This window comes from Phasianus colchicus, chromosome 1 (assembly GCF_987193195.1).
Source record: "Phasianus colchicus chromosome 1, bPhaCol1.hap1.1, whole genome shotgun sequence".
Lineage (NCBI taxonomy): Eukaryota > Metazoa > Chordata > Aves > Galliformes > Phasianidae > Phasianus > Phasianus colchicus.
The window spans coordinates 154,239,622-154,261,422 of NC_143436.1; the positions used below are offsets into that span (position 1 = coordinate 154,239,622).

The 21,801-nt window shown below is 35.4% G+C and overlaps 1 protein-coding gene across 3 annotated transcripts in view; it reads right to left on the minus strand.

Annotated features, from left to right (window-relative positions):
• NDFIP2 (Nedd4 family interacting protein 2) overlaps nt 1–21,801 on the minus strand; it is a 52,894-nt gene that overhangs the window by 12,236 nt on the left and 18,857 nt on the right. For 2 of the 3 annotated variants that reach the window (XM_031610798.2, XM_031610873.2), the window contains 4 exons: nt 13,358–13,514; nt 12,265–12,392; nt 8,368–8,424; nt 4,877–4,964 (listed from right to left, as the gene is read on the minus strand). In XM_031610798.2, coding sequence (XP_031466658.2) covers nt 4,877–4,964; nt 8,368–8,424; nt 12,265–12,392; nt 13,358–13,514 — 430 coding nt within the window. The remainder of the gene's footprint in view (nt 1–4,876; nt 4,965–8,367; nt 8,425–12,264; nt 12,393–13,357; nt 13,515–21,801) is intronic. The other variant, XM_031610719.2, reaches the window with a different exon arrangement.

A 21,801-nucleotide genomic window follows, 5' to 3' on the forward strand; every position in this document is an offset into this window, starting at 1 on the left:
TAGCATCAGACAAGAAAAGTGGGAAAGAAAAAGCATAGACTGTCTAAAAGCTGTAAATTATGCAAGTTTAGTTTTATTAGGATGTGTGAACAAAGTAGTGAGATTTGCCTTCTATATGTTTTTATTTATTTCAAAGTAGGAGACTGACAAAACAAACCATCTCTGTCTACAGCTCAGAAATCACTAAACTGCAAACTTCTTGCTGCAACAAATTCAACCCTCTGCATTATGCAACAAGAACTGTTTTCCATTCCAAAGATCATATTCATATTTTATCCTCTCAGCTACTGTTCTCTTCTCTTTAATAAATTTAAGATATTTAAACTTTCGCTGGCTGCACTGAAGCCATGACTTCAGTCTCTCTTTTTACTACTCTAACAACACACAACAAGAAGGACTGTTAAAGGTTTTTATTTTTAATACACTCTTGAAGTGACAACAAGGAGAGTAAGCATATACAAATGTATTTCAAATTACATTTTTTAAAAAAATCAGCCAGTAGAGTTATTTCATGACAACAGAACTCATACTGAGCAACAGGTAAGAAGCTGCTTTTCAAAAAGTGTGATAGGTTAAAGTTTTGGTGTTTTCTGTTGGCCTTCAGAGCTGCAAGAGCACACTGCTGCTTCATGTCCAGGCTATTCATTCATCAGCTCCTCCCATCCCCCCTCCCCAAGTTTTTCTCCACAGGTCAGCTCTCACTGAATTCTTCTTCCAGTACGTATACACCCGGGATTATTCCAATCCAAGTGCAACATCTTGCACTTGGCCTTGTTGATCTTCATTAGGTTCATGTTGGCCCACTTCTCAAGTTTGTCCAGGTCTCTTTGGATGGCATCTCTTATGTTCTATCAACTGTACCACTCAGCTTAACATTATCTGCATATGTGATGAGGGTGCCCTGATCCCACTGTCTCTGTCACTAATTAACACGTTACAGGACCAATGCCAATATTGACACATTCTATTCCCACAATTTACAGTCAATGCATAAAACATAGTTTTTCCATTTCTAATCTTATTACATTAGAAAATCCAACAATAGCAACAAGCATAGTAGAATATATCTGTTTCTGCCTCACATTCTTTCACTCCACTCACTAATCTTTTTAACTTAGCTTTCCACAGCTTCATATTAATTACTCATCTTAAGTTTACTAACGTATTTTCCATGATACTAAACATAAAACTGGTCTGAAGATATATGCTGGGTCCAAATTTAACCCACAGCTCAAGTCTGTAATGAGATTATAATGGCAACTACATAAACAAAATGCAGCCATACACAATTATTTCCTTTATTCCCTGAGTTGTCTGTCCAATGAATTTGTTGTGGTCTTTTTTTGGTTGGCTAAGCCAACCAAGACTTTACAATACCTTTCAATTCATGCCTGCTTGCAACTTCCCCAGGTAGATTTCATAGCTTGTGTGCAGTTTATTGACTGAAGCATTTACTAGCTTTAAAAACTGAACATTAGCTTATAAAGGAATGGGTATTAATTGTTCCAACATAGCACCTGGAACAAAATTTAAATTTCTCTATATTGAGACTTCTCTGATGTTGAGTTGTAGATATGTTTAAATTGCCTGGAAATGATTCAAAAACAAATCACATCTCATCAAGATAAGAACTTGAAATTCAGCTGTTTGATCCAACATCTTTCTTTTCTTTCCTTTCTTTATCAACTCATCTGTGGGCTCGAATTCTTTTTTTTTTTTTTTTCTAGGGCTCAAGGACATCTGTGGAGAAGGCCTTGGAAGGCTCTGATGGACAAAAAAAATGAACAGGAACCAGCAGTGTGTTCTTGCAGCTCAGAAGGCCAACAATATCCGCAGTGCATCGAGAGGGACAACCAGAATCAGAAGAGGGAGGTGATTGTCCTTCTCTACTCTGACCTTGTGAGTCTCCATCTGGAGTATTGTGTTCAAGCCTGGGGCCCCCAGTAGAGGAGTGCGGAGATGTTGAAGTGGGTCCAGCAGGGAGCCATAAAGATTAGTAAAGGGCTGGAGTGTCTCTCCCATGAACGAAGGTTGAGGGAGTTGGGCTTGTTCAGCTTGGAGAACAGAAGGCTCCAGCAAGACCTCATCATAACCTCCCAGTACTTACTTACAAGCACTAGGGAGACTGACTTTCTACGCATTCTGATAATCATAAGACAAGGAATGGCTTTAAATTAAAACAGGGGAGATTTAAGTTTGATATTAGGAAGATTTATTTTACTCAGAGGGTGGTAAGGTGTTGGAACAGGTTGCCCAGAAAAGTTGTGGATAGATCTTTGGAGATGTTCAAGGGCCAGGCTGGATTGGATCCTGGGCAGCTTGATCTAGTGGATGGCAACTCTGCCCATGGAAGGGAGGTTGGATCTAGATGATCTTTAAGATCCCCTCCAACCTAAGCCATTCTATGACACTAGAAACTGATAGAAATCCAGCTCTGATCACTAGAGAGCACATTCTGTGCTCACTAGCATAATCAAAAGCTCCAAAAGTTTCTTAAAACATATTATTTCATCCCTTTGAGATAAAATAGGTTGGTTTCCAAATTTTTCCTTTAAGTTTCTGAAACAAGTGCTAAATAGAAATACACAAAACCTTTGTTTTGAAAACAAAGCAACATGTTGATGTAAGAGAGTTATTCTTTAGACTATATTGTCTCCTTTTCTTCCGTTATGCCAAACAACAGTACTTTTCAACTTAAAGGTTTGTAACTTTTACATACCAAGCTCCCACAGAAGAAATATCTGACCACTAGATGGCCTCAAGACATTTTTGCAGGTTCTGCAACTACCACTAGATGGCAGCTACACATCACTAGTAAATGTCAATCATCAGGGAGGAACAGTAAAAAAACCAAAAAACATGTATTTGATTATGCTTCATTGAATACAATGAAGTGACAAAAGCTAATTTCTGTTTTACACTTAAAATTAAAGCAACCATCTCCCAAGATCTTCCTACAAGTGCTGTATGTAACAGTCACAGAAAGAATCTGAGTGAGCACATCAAGAATAAGTTGTTCTTTCTGTGACCTTCTCACTATAAGATAGTTCCTGATACTGTTTTCCTGAATTTTAACTCCATGAGGAAACTTATTTCCAGGTTCTCACTGATCTGCCACCTCTGCTTTCGGGAATTAAACATAACCCACATAGAAAAAACAATAGAGCTGTTCTGGAAATTTTATTTTAACTCCTGCTCCCCTGAGTTTACTGTGGAATATTGACAACCAAAAATCATACAACCATGACATTTACATACATCATATTTATGGTCCGTAAGACAAGAGGCAGGAATACATCCCACACATTGTTTAAGATCTATTTCCCCTAAGTTGTTTAGCTCCTTTTTCCATCTAATCTTCAATTCCGCACTCCCACAAAAAAAACAAAAACCACACTGAAAATGAGTATTACAGATCTATATATACAGTGAGTTGTTAACTCCTCACATAATGAGCATAAATACCAAATAAACTACATAAATTCTCATATGTAAATGCTACATATAATAGTCAAAATTATTTGCTTTTAGCGCAGCTTCTGCACAGCGTGATTTTAACTACCACGCTCCTAGGTGCAAACTGATGTGCTTTCACTAATGATATAAAAGCTTAAAACATTTTGGAGTCACCAATTCAACCACTTGACTTCCAAGTGCAGTACTAATGAAGGCCTGAACCAGGACTTGAAAGCAAGAACAAGTTCATACAATACAGAACCTAAACAGGATAAATACAAATAATTACAGAACACAGGGCAGGTGAAGAAAGGGAAAAAGAAACTGAAGAAATCCCTTCACCCCTCAAAATTGGACACTTTTTATGGTCCAATAACAGAAACAGATTAGGATAGAAAAGTCACTTTGTCACCAAACAAATATTTGTGTATTTGCTATGTGAGATAGACCAATTATTCTCCTTCCAAGACACAATCCCCAAGCTGTGCATCATATATGAGCATGAACAAATTTTGAAATTCTATAACCTGCATCTCCAGTCATGATATAGGTAACTAAGATAGACATAAAAGGGAAATGAACTAAAATGAAATTTAGGTTGAAAGGCATGAAGAGGATTTTAAATGAATAATCAGCTTTCATCCTGATGACTGCTAAGAAAAATGGCTGCATCCCCCGCCCCAAACTTTTACACAGGTTGCCAAAAACTCATTCATTTCAGAATGGGGAAATAGCTTTAAAATTAGAAATAATTATGTAATTAGTGAAACTGAAGCAACTTTCTTCTACAAATAACTTCCAGTGGCTAAATCTAAGTTTGCTCAACACAGTAGGTAAAGTACAAGGCAAAGAATGCAAAGCATACAGAGACAGTGCCTGAATAACTGGTCAAGTAGTTCTGGCTGTAAGCAGAAACTATCTGAAAACTCTACATATTTATGCTCTAGCAGGTAGTTCAATCTGAAATTAACTGTAGCTGCATGTGTTCCACGAGGCCATAAACAGCTACTTAATTTACTCTACTAATACAGGCAACTTTTATACAGCACACTCTTTCTCAAGTTTCTTCTACCTAAAAGTTGGTTGCCAGGTCTCTGCAATTCCGCCTTTAGAGGTGGTTGTCCAACTAGAAAACAACAGAACTACCCAAGTTATACTATAAGTATATACATAGTGTATATATATCTTGCTATATCTCAGAACAATGATTATTTTTGTACCCTAATATGCAAAAGGTGTCACAGGAAAAAAGCATAACACTGGCTACATCTGAAACAGGATGTACTTATATCTGCATACAGGTAAAAAAAAATAAATACAGTACATTAACGCAGTTTTATCACAGTTACTTTTTATATTCCATAGAAATAAGGTACAATTAAGAGATACCTCTGTAGGTCTGGGATACAAGATAACTTACTGAAAAATGCCAACATGAAGATGCCATCATTGCCCACTCTAAGCTGATCTGCATCACTGAAATCATCCCGTGGTGGATACTCTTCTTCCTGGATTTACAGGTTAGTGATAATTTAGTGAAAAGTTTATTTTAGAATAACTAACTGTAGGATTACAGTATTAATCATGTTTCTATATCTAGAAAATAACTGACATTTCCGTAACATGTCCACATCAAGGAACTTGAAAGAAAAATATCTGTAAACAAGGCTTATGTTACTTATGTTGACAGAGCATGGATGAAACTGAACAGTTTCTGTAGAAGATATTGTCTATTCATCTTAACTATAAATTATTTCCAGTGACTACTTTGGCAATGTAAACCAATAAAAAATCCTCTCATTATATTTATTTTAATATGCAGCCAAATTGTTACTAATAATTTTTTCCAAAAGTTTATGTTTTATTTTTTTCTCTAACAGAAAGATCTTTTAATGCTTTGAGTTGAAGAAAAAGGATTTAGAATAAGGTTACTATCTTAAAGACGCTGATGCTGTCATGGTTTTATGTTTTTTGGTTTTCAGTATTCCGCATCAAAACATCATGTAGTGTACTGGGAATTAAAGTGTTAATGCTCGATTCCCAGTGCTTGCAACAACACCTGGTGGTCTTTCTCACTTATGTGTTCCCAGGTAGGCAGCACCTCAGACACAAGCCACTGCCCCATCCCCAGGCTGGCCAGGAATGAGTTCAGCATTAACGCTTTAATTCCCAGTACACTACATGATGTTTTGATGTGGAATACTGAAAACCAAAAAACATAAAACCATGACAGATGCAAAAGCAAGCACTAATCAATTTATAGATTATCCTACAAACCACTGTAAAAAAAAATGTAAAGGAAACAAAACCTGTAGAGACACTAGAGGGCGTGAGCACATTAAAATTGTTTTAAATATCTAAACTCAGAAAACACAATACCTAAGTTAAACAAAAATAAATGGATGTCAGTCAAAACAGTGCAGAAATTTATCTGGTCATTTCAAAATACTAAATCTCAACACACTGAAAGTATGGGTCTGTTTCTCAATATTTCTCAATATTTTCAACAGGACTTGGACAATCAATTCATGTACAGCTGCATGGGCTGTGCCCATTGTGACAGATTTTTAAAGAGTCCAAAGAAAACTGTAGAAAACAGCTAAACATTATCTTAAATGAACAACAGCAAAACAAAGCAGGGTACTAAATTAAATAATGGCTGTCAGTAACAGTAGCAATGCAGTCTAGGCAGAAACATGAGTAACATCTATTTACTTTTCCTGTACTTTTTCAACAACTGATCATAATGGCTTAGAATTGAAGTAAGAAATATCATATTAAAAATAATGAAAAATAAAGTGAGATTTAGCTGTTTTACCCAGAGCAAACAATTACTAATGAAATAACGTACTTCTTGTTCTTGTACTATGATTTTAACATATTATTCACTCACTGTATCAGTGGTTACTTACATGTATTTTTATACATACATCTATTCATAACTAAAAGATAATTTAAAATCACAATGATCTGTCAAGCAATTGTCATATTCACTTTTGTGAACAGTGCAAAAAAATCTACCATGGTGTAGAGATTCCAGTTAAGTTTGCTAGAACAAATTGTACCAACTCCAGGCAGCTACTATTAAACTTTATAACGTGGTCATGAAGTTCCAGTTGCAATTTTCCATTTCAGTTCATTTATCAGGTCTTTGTATCTCAAAAAATTATGAACACACTACTGTTCACAAGGACAATTCCAATTAAATCACGAAGAGTTGAATAGCAATCTGAAGAGAGAATAACTCAGCTCTAGGTAATTTCAAACGTCCATAAGTGGTCACCTTAAGCAGCCATGAAAGCATTAGTTTATTTAGCATGACTTTGCTTCAGCTGCAAGACTGATGAGGGGAAGGGAAGGAAAGAGAAAGACTGAAAATACATTAAACAAAAGGTTACATTTGAAGTGCTTATATTTAAAATACACATGCCTCAGAAGCTTTTTTCCAAGTTTTAACAACAAAAGTTTTCAATTTTAATTTCATAAAGTCCGTAAAACCCCATTTTTTTCTCCTTAAATTATTTGCTAGCTGCTGTACCTCACACTGGCTTTTACAAATCAGTTCACCAACTCAGTCTTAACCTTCACAAAATGATCTTGCTTACAGTAAAAAGTTTAACATATTCATCTATACACACATTACTAAGGTTTGTATATGGAAGAAACATGCATCAGTATATGGCCTAGGGAAATGAAAACAGGCACTTGCACTAAGTATGAGCAACTTATTCATCGTACTCTACGCCAAAAGGGAATTATAGTGAACTATGTTCTATTTACTGTCTTCAAGAACCAGCCTATTAAAGTTATCGAAATCTTCAATGAAATGAAATAGTTTCCTACCTTTAAACCATATTCAGCACATTTCTAATCACATAGTACTTGGTTTCATCATTGGTCCCAGAGACCAAATACATTAACTGGCCACTGCTCAAGCATCAACAAATACATTACCTTCATAAACCAGTGCTCTCATTATACTTAGCGTCAAAGCTATCACTTTCTTCAGAGTATAGTTGCTTGGAACCAAAAGGTGGCAATTTTTGGAAATAAAAAGGGACAACGCAAAATAACTGTCCTCTCAAGTGATGATTAGAAACTCAATAGTTTCATAATAATACTTCTATTAGATACTAATATTTTACTCAATAAGAATAACTTTATGCTTATGTTTATATTCTTAATGTGAATGTCACTGATATCCCAGTGCTATACATATACACACATGCACACATATATGCACACAAATCACTAAAAAATTCTTTTTTTCAATATCTTTCATTATTTTTGACAAAATAGTCTGATTACGGATCATAGATAAATTTATTTTGATTGCTGGAATGCTGAAATTTGTATAAAAATTTAATATTCCTATGACCAGGAAAATGGTTAAACAGCAAAATATATTATCAAGATGAATGACATATCACACAGAGGATTTTCTATAAGCTAAATCTATAAGCTAAAGAACATCAAAAGGTACACAGCTAAATAAGTCAAATCTACTTGCTCCTCCAGAACTACAGTGCTCTCCATAGCTATTTATGGAAGAGAAGGCTGCTTGTTTGTTTATACCAACCCCCAGCCCTCAAAGACTTGTAACTTCTTTTAAACTGAAATCTGGCATGGCATATAGTGAGACAACCATCTTTAATCAAGGAAAGAATTGGAGTTTTCAGGAACCTGTTGGATAACAGAACTGATAAAAAACTGTTCTCAATGCTCTTCTCAAAGAAGAAAAAATGATTAAATAGCTTGGTAAAACCCAGAAATTATATTTTCAGCGTACAAAACAAAAATGAAAACTTAATGATGAGAGGGGGAAAAAGGTCATGACGAAACCTAGGAGCATTTGTGTGCCAGCAGGAAAATTCATAGTTAGAGTCTAAACTAGAGAGAACTATACCATACCTCGGGACGACTGTGGAATATTTCAAACAGACTCCTAGACTCCCTAAACTGGGCGTGCTAAGCATGTAAAAACAGAAAAACATAAGACAAATGCAGCTAAAGAGCATTAAATAAAAGCAATTCATTGCAACATACAAGTCATTTACCTGTTAGCAGTATGTTTGCCTGTTTAAATTAACCTTCGAAAACTGATATTGAGAATAAAAAAGGCTAACATGAAAAAGTCAGTGTAACTACTGCTATCACAAGTGATGACAAAAGATTGCTACAATTTCTTTGATATGTTGAGCATATAACTAGGAGCATACAAAAGAAATGAATGTTTACACAATCTATTCTTCTAAGGCAAAATATATTAAGATCCACGAAATCACGTACCAAATGTGTCAGTAAACTTTAAGTTTTGATCGTTCAGATGATCTGTGGATTCAAGGACTATGACAAAGCCTTTAATATGATCACAGTCTTATTTTCCCATAACGTCCCTATCTCATTCAGGAAAAAAAAAAGAATGAAATCAGTTCATTAAACACACTTTTTATGCAGTTCTCCTCTCTCCTGAAAAATTAATAGGCTTGTAGCCTTCTTTGCTGTACATTTTAGAGTATATCATGAAGAGGTTATCAGCTTCATGTATTGTTCAAGGTAACATAAGCTCATCTAACATTTTAAACTGTTCACGTTATTGTGGTGAAGCTGCAAAATATCCTAATTCAACAAGAAGTTAGAAGCATAGCTCTTAGCACAGTTCACTATCTTAAGAGCACTGATTCCATAAACCTGAAAACTAGAAATGGAAAAGCAATATTTTTTGTGTATGTTTTTCGAAGTATATAATAAGTAACTTAAACACTGCATGCAGATGCCACTGATTGTAATCTCAAAGTGAAAGCAATAAATACAGACCAGCAGTGCAAAGTTCAAGTGACTTAATTGTTCTTCTGCAAGTACTCAGAGCTCAGAATCAACATCCTCCCCCTCAGGATGGCAAATCACCATCCTAACCATTATGCGACATTTTCCATAGCCTTAATATTGTTTCATTAATATAGCTTCTGCGTGCACTTAAAGGAAAATAAGGAAAAGAATAAGAAGCAAAATGATCAGAAACTACCATCAAACTTGACATCCTTAGCAGTCAGCAGGACTTAACACTTTTAGGTAAACTAAGAAAGTTTCTGATATTAACAGTACTGACTTAGTCTACAAATCATTTAGCAAGGTTCTGCTTTTGGGGAATGATGGTATGTTCCTACTGATTTTTCCTAAATAGGTGAAATTTTTATGAATTTCAATAAGCATCAGCACTTATTTCCCAAGTTCTTCTGTGTGCTTTGAAGAAGAACATATACTGTCAAATTTTATGCAAAAGTTCATTTATTAATTCATCACCATATCCTACAATCCTAGCTCTGAAATCTAGATTCCTGCCCCTTGCCTCCATTTTACTTGTTTTCCTGTTTTAGTTGATCAGTCAAGAACGAATTGCCAAGTTTTACTAATGCATTTGATTTTCATTATTCTCACATTGCATAATTTCCAAATAAAGTTATTTCACTTCCTCAGCTCCAAAAGTGTCTGCTCACAAAGCAACACAATCCCATCACTGTTATTTCTCCACACTTATTCCCATTTTTCTCATTCACCAACTTCAACTCCCTTCCAGTACATTTGGTTTCCACTTTCATTCCTCTTCCACTAACCTCAGTTTATTCTGTTCCCTCTTGCTTCTCTTTAAGACCACTCCGTACTCTTTACACATTTGGCTTTACATTCAACCTTGTTTTTTCTCATTTCAGCTCAGACCCATCCTCCCTCATCCTGCCTGTGTTCATTTTATTAGCAAAACTAGATCTGACTTCTCTTCCCACAACATGTAAGCTTCAGAGTCTCAAAGTCTTTGTCCTGCTTCGCTCTACCTACTGCTGTTGTCCCTGTGATTGAGTCAAATGGCCTTCATCTTTCCTAGTGATCAAAGGTCAAGAATAATAAAACTATCCATGGCACACCAGAAATTCACAGTTCCAGTACTGGAAGTATTTAAAGGCAGTCATATGACCAATTTTTTTTTGTGTGTCTCATAATCCTGTTCTGATACAGGACATCTGCAAACATTCTCTGGAGACAACACATCTGCAGCCCCATCCCCTGCAGAGCAGTCTGAACTTGCTGATGGGAGACTATCTCCATAAATTTAGTAGTTCTAAAGCTCTATGTATCAAGTATGGAAACTCATTTTTCAGTAACTTATGTTGGCCAAAGCCAGGCAGATTCTCTGAGACAGGGTAAAAGATGTTTCCAACACAAAAAAAATCTAAATATGTGAGAATTAGAGCACTTCAAAATAAAAGGCTTAAGAACACAAGCAAAAAAAAAAACAAACAAGTGTTTTACTTAGATCCGTTCTTAAGTAGGCTATACTCAGCTTCAGGCTTCCCTCCCACCCCCAGTGAAATCAGGTCAGAGACAATTGCACCTCGGTCTAAAGCTTCCCCTCCATAGGGTCCCAGATATACAAAGAAGCAAAAAGAGTATTGCAAGAGTTGCATATGCCCCAACTGAAGTATTGTAAGACTGGTAACAGTACCCATAAAGTTAATGTTTCAGTTGCTAACTTTTCAGATAAATTTAAAGTTTACTGATTGAAATTGAGGGCTGCGTTCAGACCAATGCTACAGCTTTACTCTTACTTAAGTTGCAAGCACTAGCAGTGTAGGTATAATCCATGCTTCTATTTAAGCAGTTAAAAGCTTACAAAATCATTGCCTCCTAGCAGGAGCTTGGCAAGTAACCATGCAAATATTTTGCGTTCACAGCTACATTTAGTAAAACAGACTTGTGTAACACCTTCAATGGTGATGTCACATAGACCTATTTTAACTATAGCTGTGTCTACCTCTAATGGCTGTGCACTGTGATTACTGCATGGCAGTCAAGGAAGAAACAGATTCCAGTTGCACAAGCTGAAGTTTCCCATTCAAAAGCACATTGTACTTGACATGTACAACTCAGTTAGGAAGATTTTAAATGCATCTCAAACTCAATCACCTTAATTAATCTCAAGGTGTAGATTTATAGAGAAACTGAATGCCTAATTTAATCATGGCATATTACAGTCAATCCTACAAAAAAAGCAGAATTTCAAAATTTCAGAGAGAAAAAAAATGAAGTCGTTGACTGTTTACAAAACTAACAATAATTGGAAATGTGAATTGTGAGGGGTTTTGTTTGCTTTTTAGTTGTTTTTTTTTTCTTCTGCTTTTATTTTGAAGACTGTGGTCATCATGACATTAATTCTTACAAAACTGTAAGTACTGAAAGCATACCTATTAATTTACCATTTAACATACTTGTGGTATGTGACTTTTTCTTTAAGTACTTGGAACATTTCTTCCAACTTGTCATGGCTTCCCAGTATTTAAGTTTTTCAAGAAACAAATAACAAGGACTTAACTTTTACAAAGATCTGCACTGTTTGGTGTTTCAACTCTTCCAGACAATGAGAATTTCATTCCTTTCCAAATTTCTGCTTACTTTACTAACCTTCTTTTTAAAAAAACATATTAAACACAATATCAACACTAATTCTAGAAATTAACATTATCAGCAGATATTTAATTAAAATATGACAAGATACTGAATAAACTATCAAAACAGTGCAATGTATGGTTTTCAGAAATATTTAACAACCTACTAAGCCTCAGAAGAATGCAAACACTATATAACTTCTCTATTACTAACTTATACTACTTATAAAAAGTAAATATATAAAAAATTAAAATCACCTGCCCATCATTATTTTTTAGTGAATAGGCCATGAGATGGTCCCTATTATTATAAATCATTAGATTAGTCCTACAAGTTTTATGAAGTTGAAACAAAGAACGCTTTACTTACACGCTGGACAACTTCTGCTGCAGCAGCTGCCATTGCTGCAGCTTTGGCCTTCTCTGCTTCATCGTAAGTAGGAAGAGAGGTAGCTACACTGTATGGAGGTGGTACAGGATAAAATTCATTGTGTGTTTCTGTTCAAAATAAAGAGGTTACGCATTTTTAAACCAGAAAGATATAAGAAATAATAAGATGTAAGAGCACAAACTACTGAACCTTAAAGTGCATCCTTTCAAGAGGTTGAAATTGATAATTGTAGCTCAATTTCTTAGAAGTTTTGAGAAAAAAATTGTATTTTTATAGAACTACAGTGAACAAGTTAATGGTTATTTTAACTGCTTTTTAATCTTGATGCTACAAGGATCAAACAAGTTAGGAAAAGAATTCATGAGCCTAGTTATTTGTTCAGGCATTCTAATCAAGTAATTTTATCATACAAGAGACATGCAAAGAAACATACTAAAAAAAATTGTTTAATCAACATTAAACACCTAGGTCAGAGTAATTCTGAAACATTTACTTAGTGAATGTGAAATGCAAATTCTGGCAACTATGCTTAAACAAGGACTTTGATGTTGTCTGCTGTTAAGCCTCCTGTACCCTAAAGAAAAGTCACAACCTCATCAGAAAGGAAGTAGTGAATAAAAAGCTCTACATTTTTTATTCTAATTTTCTTCAAGAGCCTTTAAAGCAAAATCCATCTTTTCACAGCAGTATTTTCCACCACACATGGCACATCCTTTGGCTTTCAGGGCAGGGTGGAGGTGGCAGTTAAAAGAGTAATAAAAATTGCTAATGAGGTCTCATAATGAGCACTGAAGTACACAGATTAAATGTGGAACTGAACTACACACAGACTTAAATAAAAGCTAACCATTACACTAATTAATGAGCAACCCTTTAGTCAAGTAATTTGGAACAATCAGCATAATTTAGAAGCATGCTTCTTCTGAACAAACTTAACAAAGAGCTGTGCATGAAAGCCTCACTTCTTGCTGCAATTGTGTACAGAAAAAAATACTGCAGCACATACCAAGTTGACCAAGTGCTGATTCATACACATTCCTCTCTGACAAGCTCTTTTATGTAAGAAAAATACCTGAGGTTGCAGCTGCTTCTACGCCTATGCTACAGTAAGGTGGTGGGGAGGTATCTGCTTCAGATAAGGCTGCTGTCTGAGGAGTCTGTGACGTCTCTGTAGAAGTAGAAGGCTGCTCAGCCACTGAAGATTCTGAAGGGTCATCCTCGTTGTGAAGCTTAAAAGAAAACCACACAAAAGTAATGGAGATAATTGCCTGATAACTTTGTACTTGCAGACCTATCATCAAGAAAGAAAAATGCTCTTCAATAAAGGCATAAATTACTTACAAACGTAGCACGTGATCATTAAGGAACTCAATGAAATACTTCTTAAGCAAACAGTAAAAAGCAGCCTAAAATGACTCTTTCTTTTCCCCTTCTCCCAGAAACAGATAACTTCTGCTCAATTTGATGTTCACATAATTTTAGAAATTTGCATTTTTAACATTATCTCTATGGGAAAGTGAATGCTTAAAATACTCATGTAATAGAAAGTAGTTTAAAGTAATATTTTTTCTTAAATTTGTTCATAAAAATATTTTAGTCCATTTTAAAATACAAGTGAGCAATACTATTTTTTTTAATATCTCCTCCATTGCTACAGTAAAAATAACACTACTTGTATAAGTGTGACCTTTCTATTCTTGAATTTAATCACATAACTTCTTCATCCAAATTCTTAGACTTTCCAAAACATTCTGCATTTCTCTACACTCCAGAAAGAATCCTTCTCCTATAGAACTTGAATTTGCTTGGATTTTTGCTTCTTTAAATACAGCTGAAAAAGAACCTGTACAGTTAAGTTTATAGGGAAATGAGAATTAGAATAAGCAAGCACATTGATTAAAACCACCAAATTCAGATCCATCAACTTACAGATCTTTTCTTTAAGACAGAACGTCTGATTATTTTTAGCTAATTTTATATCATTTAGAATATTAAGAGTAGTACACACTTGGAACAAAAGTAGCACTAGTATATACCAGTGTTCATGCTAGCATGAACACCACAATGCCTAGAAAACTACTACCAAAGCACCCATATTTAAAACTCAGTCAGATGAACAGACTGAAGAGATCTGAAATGTGTTTTTTAGTTCCTGAAAACATCTTGGAGAATATAGTTGTCCTAGCAAAAAAAAAAGAAATTAAGAATATGGGTCATTTTCCCATTAAACAAAGTGCAGTCAAATTATTGGAAAAGATTACTTTCAGAAGAGCACTCAATAAGCTCTGCTAAGTAGTGCCACACTCTTACCAATAATTTCTTTCTATCAACGGTACATCAAAGTTCTGCAGGTTATAAATTCTTTGCTATTCTTTCTAGACTAGTGGTAACAGCAGAAATTAGAGGCAAATACGATGTTCTACAAAAGGCATGTAAATTGAAAAGACAGTTCAAAGGAAATAAAAAATTACTTAAGAATTTAATGAAACAATTTCTTGCAATTTTCATATGACTTCTGCTACAAATACTCTCTCCAAACACGCCAAATTCAAAAGGGTTAGTTATTTGTTACAGCCTTTTTTCAAGAGCTCCCTCAAAAACTGTACTCTGAGAATTACAACTTAAATAGGAAAGGCTTTATCTAGACATGAAGTACAAGCTTAAGATATACAAGTATAAACAAGCTTATATAAGTTTACACATACATCAGGATACCGTGCATAAGTACATATATACATACACGCACTATTCACAAGCACAGACTATTAAGGAAAGGTCACTTTCAAAAGAACTGATAGAGATTATTGAAGGTTTTTGGGTACTGAGCAATTAGGTCATTTAACATCTAATCAGCGAACCAAAAAAAGCAGTAAACTGAGAAATATGCAAAGCTATTCATAGTAGTTAAGGTCAGAGAAAAGAAAGCCATTTCAAAATAACCTAATATATTTAGGAATACAGAAAGCATGTGAGAAGACAAAATACTTGATTCTAAAAAGATAAAACAGGTCAGGAAAAAATAAAGCTAGAAACATGGTTCTAAATTAAGTACAATCATTCACAAGAAAAATCCGGTGCTGAAACAGATACAGCCAACAAAATCACTTTAAAATAAAGTCTTAATTAAATTAGTAATGAGACAAACAACAGAAAACCACTACCCTTTTGTGTTAACATCTGGTACATGAAATATCAAAAGGTATTTGGGATGTCTGTTAGAGGTGTACAAAGAAGCAAGCAGGAAAAAAAAGGGCAAGCAAAAAAGCCTGGGTAATAGGGTTCTGCTGGTTATCTTCATTCCTCCTCTCCTCTCGCTCTCCATTTCAATAACTGTTCTGTAATTTTATTCCCCCCTCCTCCCCCCGTCAATGCACAGTTTGAGCTGTGACCACACTACAGATGCACAAAGATCCACAACACCCACTGGGCATGGGGCACATCACTGCTCAGTCCTCATTTTGCCTTCACCAGGAAAAATTAATTTTATCTCTTCTGCCTTGTTTCTTGGAAGCTACTTTTTCCAGATTTGAGATTCAGAAGCACTTGCAAATGACAGAGACAACATTATAGTGGGAGAATATGCACCTAATACTTCTTTCCGTCATAGACAGCATTAACAATGCATTCTGTTGCAATAGAAAGATTAACTAATAAGCAGAGAAACTCCATACTAAAGGCTCTACTCAAAAGAGTCCTGTTATGACCTGTAATGCACTGAAAGGGCATAGTTCTGGTCTTTATTTTGTATGAGTCAGAAACAGGGACTAAACATTTCAATTTATCCTGTAATCTAATCTACAGATCTGTCAAACATTCAGAACTGTATCAAGATCGTTCTGATGCATCAACTTTATGCCACACTAGATAGCATGAAAATAGCTTATATTTTTAAGTAAGATTTCTGTAATGCCTATAATGAGCTGTTGAAATTAAATATACATTATAGATCATTTTATAAAATGGGAAACAGTAACTTTTGAAAGACATGTATAAAATCAATTAATAAAGTCTGATATAGGTACATTAAGCTAGCTATAGCAAGCATGCTCTATTTGAATTCACTTCATCAGAAAACACTTAATGGTGTTAATGTATTGCAAAGGGCATTAGCTGTTGTTATATTACATTTTCCAGTGTTTTTTTAAAAAAACCTGACATATCAATCTGTCAGCAAAAGAATAACATAAGCAGAGAGAAAGGTTGTCTTCTCAGCCTTAGTTTGGTGGGATTTTTCTTTTTTTTTTTTTTTTTTAAAGGCTTATGGATAAAAGCACTAATGTCAGTTCCCTCAATAAAGGGCTCTTAACCAAACACTTTCTTCTGGCTCATTTCGTTCTGGCTTTAAAGTGTCAGTGGATTTCAGGTATTGCATCCGATTACTTTGGAAACAACTACACATACACAAAAAAAGAGGATTTAAGGAAAAGAAGAGAAGGAGTACTTCCTTAAAGAAGTGATTTATGATGAGAATGAAATGCTAAAATAAAAATATCCATATTTCCCACAATATTTAGATACAGGACCTCTGGTATTCTTAGTAGTCTCCATGACATTTTGAGCTGTTGTCATCAGAAGAGCCATTGCTTCTATATCTAGCTCTGAATTTTAACTGTGCTAAGATAAATACAGCTTGAAAATATATGCATTATGACTCCTCAGCCTTCAGCGTGCTGTAGTTCAAGGGCAGCGAAAGCAGAGGTTGAAACACTTTGCATATAGCTTAAGGGAAATTAAATCTCTAAAATACTCCTTTTTAATTGTAAAGCTCATGTTGTCAGCCAGATACAATGTGTACAGACAAAGATGTAAAGCACCTTCATGGTGGCAAAAGCAGCTGTAATGCTTACAACTCCATAATTTTTTTAGCAGATGAACTGTAACTTCTTCATACTCTTAATTAAAATAGCAGGAAAAGTAATCTTACTACTGGAAAAGTTTCAAGTCTTCTTTTTTTTTTTTTTTTTTAACTTTTAATGCTAAATGCTGAAAAGGTAATGCTTAAGTACATAGCTTAAGTAATACCTTGAACAGACATTTTCTGTTCCCTTCTGAATATTTTTTAGCTTGGTTTCTATGGAAATGAAACCTATGCAGCATGTTAGGCCCCTTCTTCCCCTGCCTCCAGAAATAACTTCTAAATTTATCAGGCAGCATAAGCCAAAATTAAATGAGAAGGGAGAGGCTCAAGGAAAGCTGGGCTCCCACAGATTTCAAGTGAACTGGTGACACCCTAGAGGATCAGTGCCTCATGAACAAGGCAGGTAAAAGTGTTAATACTGTCTTCTCGCAAATGCCTACCCTGTTGGCATAAGCAGAACTTTTGGCCTACCAGAGCAAGTTCTGCTTTTTGTTTGTCTGTCTTCCTCTGGAGTCTAATAAGAGGAGAAAAACTGAAGTTACTGCCTTGAGGAGAGAGCAGGAATCAGCACTTGATTCATCACTAACAAAAGCTAGTTTCTGCTCTTGGGATGAATAGTGTTTATCATTCTAGCTGTAAATACTTACAAGTCCTAAGCCACTTCTCACAGTTTTTATGCTGGAGTATTCTGTAAGGAGACATCAAGCAAGCTTGTTTTTTTCTGTTTTCTTTTGTACCTTTATTACCAACGCATTTTAGCAAAGCCTGACTTTCAGGTAAGCTTATGCATATGTTTTAGGAGTAATTGTTCTGCCTGGGTCATCACAGGTCTTCAACAGCATTCTCACCCACAATCTTAAATTAGAAGTACTTTTAATTTGTCCTTTCTAGCCTTTCAAATGATATTACTACTACATTCTTCAGTAAGCTTGGCTTCCAGTTTGACATCACGCTGATCAATTCATGAGTTCTTTCCAATAGTGTTCAAACAAATGCAAAGCAAAAAATCTCCGTAATACTAGACCTTGCATTATGCTTTAAATGGATATAAGATCATACAAATTCGAACTCCGTATGCTAAGCCAGTCAATTGGTACACTTGCTCTACAAAAGCAACACTCTCAGCAACAGAGGTTCATCTTTTTCCCTGAGCAGAATTAATACTTCTACATTTATCATTTCCTAGAGTAAGTTTCAGACGGCAGAAGGTCAACGAGAACCATCCACTTACCACTGCTTCTAGTGCTGCAGAGGACTTATCTTAACACTGCCTCTGCAGTGCACAACAACCATTTCAACACTTCTGCATTAGGTTCAGGACCTCTTCCACACTGCTACGCAAGCATTTGTTCCACAAGAATTTGAACATACTAAATATTAGAGATGGGACCAATAGTAGGTTCAGAATAAAAACTGTCGTCTCTCTCCATCAAGTTTGAGGAAGCTTCTCCCCTTTTTCTATAAATTTTAGAGGTGTATTACACCTACCTACTGGTAATGATTTGGTAATCTTTACTAAAAACTCTTCCCTACAAGCAAGGTACTACTCGTAAGAAATGTAGGCTTTAAATTAGAATGCTCCATCTACATAAAAACAATCTCATTAGGCTACATACGAGTTATGTATTAAATGCTAGTCTTGTAACTGCATCTTGCACTGCTTGTTTGTTTGTTTGTTTTTCCAGCTTCAGTAGCATAAAAATAAGTCTACTTATATGCCAATAGTAAAGTGATAGTCTTTGGATTTTCGAGTGGTAAAAAACAGCAAAGAAAATAACACAGTGGTCAGAAGTTCACGCTATAGGCTACTGCTTTCTCATTTTTAGAAGCATAAGCATAAAACCTACACCATTACCCTACAAATGCCATTTAAGTGTTAAGACCAATGAGCTCCAATAAGATCCGTGTAATTCATCATCAGCATTCTCCTGAAACATACATTATCAGTCACAGAACTCCAGGAAGAAAAAAAAAGTGGATCTCTGAAGACAATAAAATATTCTAATAAATATAAAACACTACAAAGTGAAGACTATAGGGCACTTCAGTACATTCTAGAAGTCCAGCAACCTTTTGCTTTTAATTATTTTGTTCTTAGCTATAACTCAACAAATGTAATCAGCATTCTGAACTGTGCAGAACAGATCCACACAATTATTTCCCCAACATCACATCCCTTGGCAAGTCTCAACTACCGCATACTGAAATCTAGTGGCAGTTTTTTGGGGGTTTTTTTGGTTTTTTTTGTTAGGTTTTAATTTGTCTTTCAAATGACATCTCTGTACAAAGCTTTCAACAGCAGTCACTATGTTATAAAGTCAAATATGTAAAATCTGCAGTAGAAGCAGAAAAGCAGAACAGAAGTCCATTGCTGCCATTCCACAGCTGTGTAGAAATACCAAATGTGTCTGCTAAATAAGGATTAGGTACCATGGAAACCCACAACCTCTGGAGGCAAACTTCTACCAAAAAGAATCTGAAGAGATTTATAATGAATGTTGTTGAAAAATATGTTGCATCAGGATGGCTCTTTCACCAAATTTAGACTTCTCATGCAAAAATGAACTGAGCCATAGCCACTGAAAATGCTTTACAGGCACTTAACTTAGGAAATAATTAAATCATTTTAGCCAGTTCTGCTTAACTAGAAATCTAGACTATTGGATTTTCAAAGTTATTCTTCAAATAAACATATTGGCATGATGGGGAAGGATAGGAATGAGAAATTAGTGATCGGGGCTTTCTGGACCATAGTTGCTGTTTTACATACTTAAATTTACTTGTTTTTTTTTATGGATTATAATTCAAATTTAGGCTATTACACATTTGACAGCACAACATGCACATTTGCATCCTACAACACCCGAGATGTTCTTTCCCATCTCCCCAATATTAATAGCAAGTGCCCTGTTAGTAAATGACAGTATCATGCATCAATATCAGAATATTTACTGTTAGAAAAGAGTTCTAAGACTTTATTCAAAGCCAGACTAGACATGGCTCTGGGCACACCTGGTCTAGTGGTTGGCAACCCTGCCCATGGTAAAGGGCTTGAAACTAGATAATTTTTGAGATCCTTTTCAACCCAAGCCATTATATGACTCTATGACTTAAATCACCTTACCACTTATTGAAGTTCCTTTTCTATTACAGAATTACTCAGAATTGCAAACACTGCAATTTTGGTATGATCCAAACAGATATATCTTTCATATCTGTTGCAAAATTTCAAGTCAGGCAGTCTCCAAAAGTTTTTCCTGATGTATGATTATAGGAATTAATTGTGAAGTCTGCCAACAAAGAACCAGTGTCTTCAGTATCAGTGAAGAGAACAATTGTGACCAGTTCCTTTGAAAACTTTAAGCATGAGTGTAAAAATATTTCTAGAATTATATGTAAAGCTTACTCCAAAGCTTATACACAGTAACAAAATGCAATTCTGTCCTAATGTAGAATTTTGAAGTTAATAAAAAGATCACCAAGAACCATGTAGCCTTCTGTCAAATGCTAACTCAAGAACAGCTTGAGGAAGCTGGTCTGAATTCTACTTTAAAAAACAAAAAAGCAGACTTTCCTCCTTGAATTCTTCCTAGCTAGAAATAAAAATGTAAAATATAGACTTATTAGTAAAAAAAAAAAAAAAGAAAAAAAAAAAAGAAAAAAGTATGTTCCTCGAACCAGATTTCAGTTTAAGGAAGTGTTCCATTTCCAGTACAACCATCAAGAGACGCATGGAAAGTACACAAACCTTAGTCACTTACTTGCCATCCATTTTATTCAAACTTCCCTAATGCTCACAGCTGTTATACCATGATTGGTAAAGGGCCCATCTCTGCCTACTCCATTTAGCATCTGTTATGGATTTGATATGCATGAATTTGCATTTCTGAATCTGCTAATGCTTTGTGCTTTATTTGTGAAATAGCAGTTCTGCAATTACTTTATCTGCTGCTTTAATGACTTTGCAAGCACTAGTCACTTCCAACTCCCACCGCTCATTTTATACTGTGCTTTCAAGACAGCTGCTTCCCTTTACATTCTGTACCTTCACTAGGCACTTTTCGTGGGAGACCAAAACTGCATAAAGTTTCCAACATGAAAGCAGTTCCCAGCTTTCATATAATGATGCTTCAGGATCTGGTGGCAGCTACCACTAACAAACAGCTTTGGCAAATCATCAGCAACAAGTGATTAACTGGAAAATCCAAGTGTGACATCCTGACTTACAAGCAACTTTACAAAATAAGTTCATTAAATAAATTCTCACCACTCTAAATACACACAAAAAAATGTAGATTGTAAACAGGAATAGGAAAGCCTGTGAAATTGGGCAATGGACAGGGCTGTCAATAGCAATCTCAATGTTCAAGAGTTATATCCAGCCTCTATTTTAGCCTACATCCATCTAAGCCAAGAAATTCAAGGTTGATTCAAAACGCTGAGCATTTCTGTAAATGTTATGCTGCATTTAGCCTACAGAGGGAAGGGGAATCAACTCATTGAAAGGATAGATAACAACAGCACAAGGGGAAATGGTTTTAAGCTGAGGGAGGGGAGATTTGGGTTAGACATCGGGGGAAATTCTTTACAGAGAGTGGTAAGGTACTGGAAAAGGCTGCCCGTAGAGGCTGTGGATGCCCTGTCCCTGGAAGTGTTCA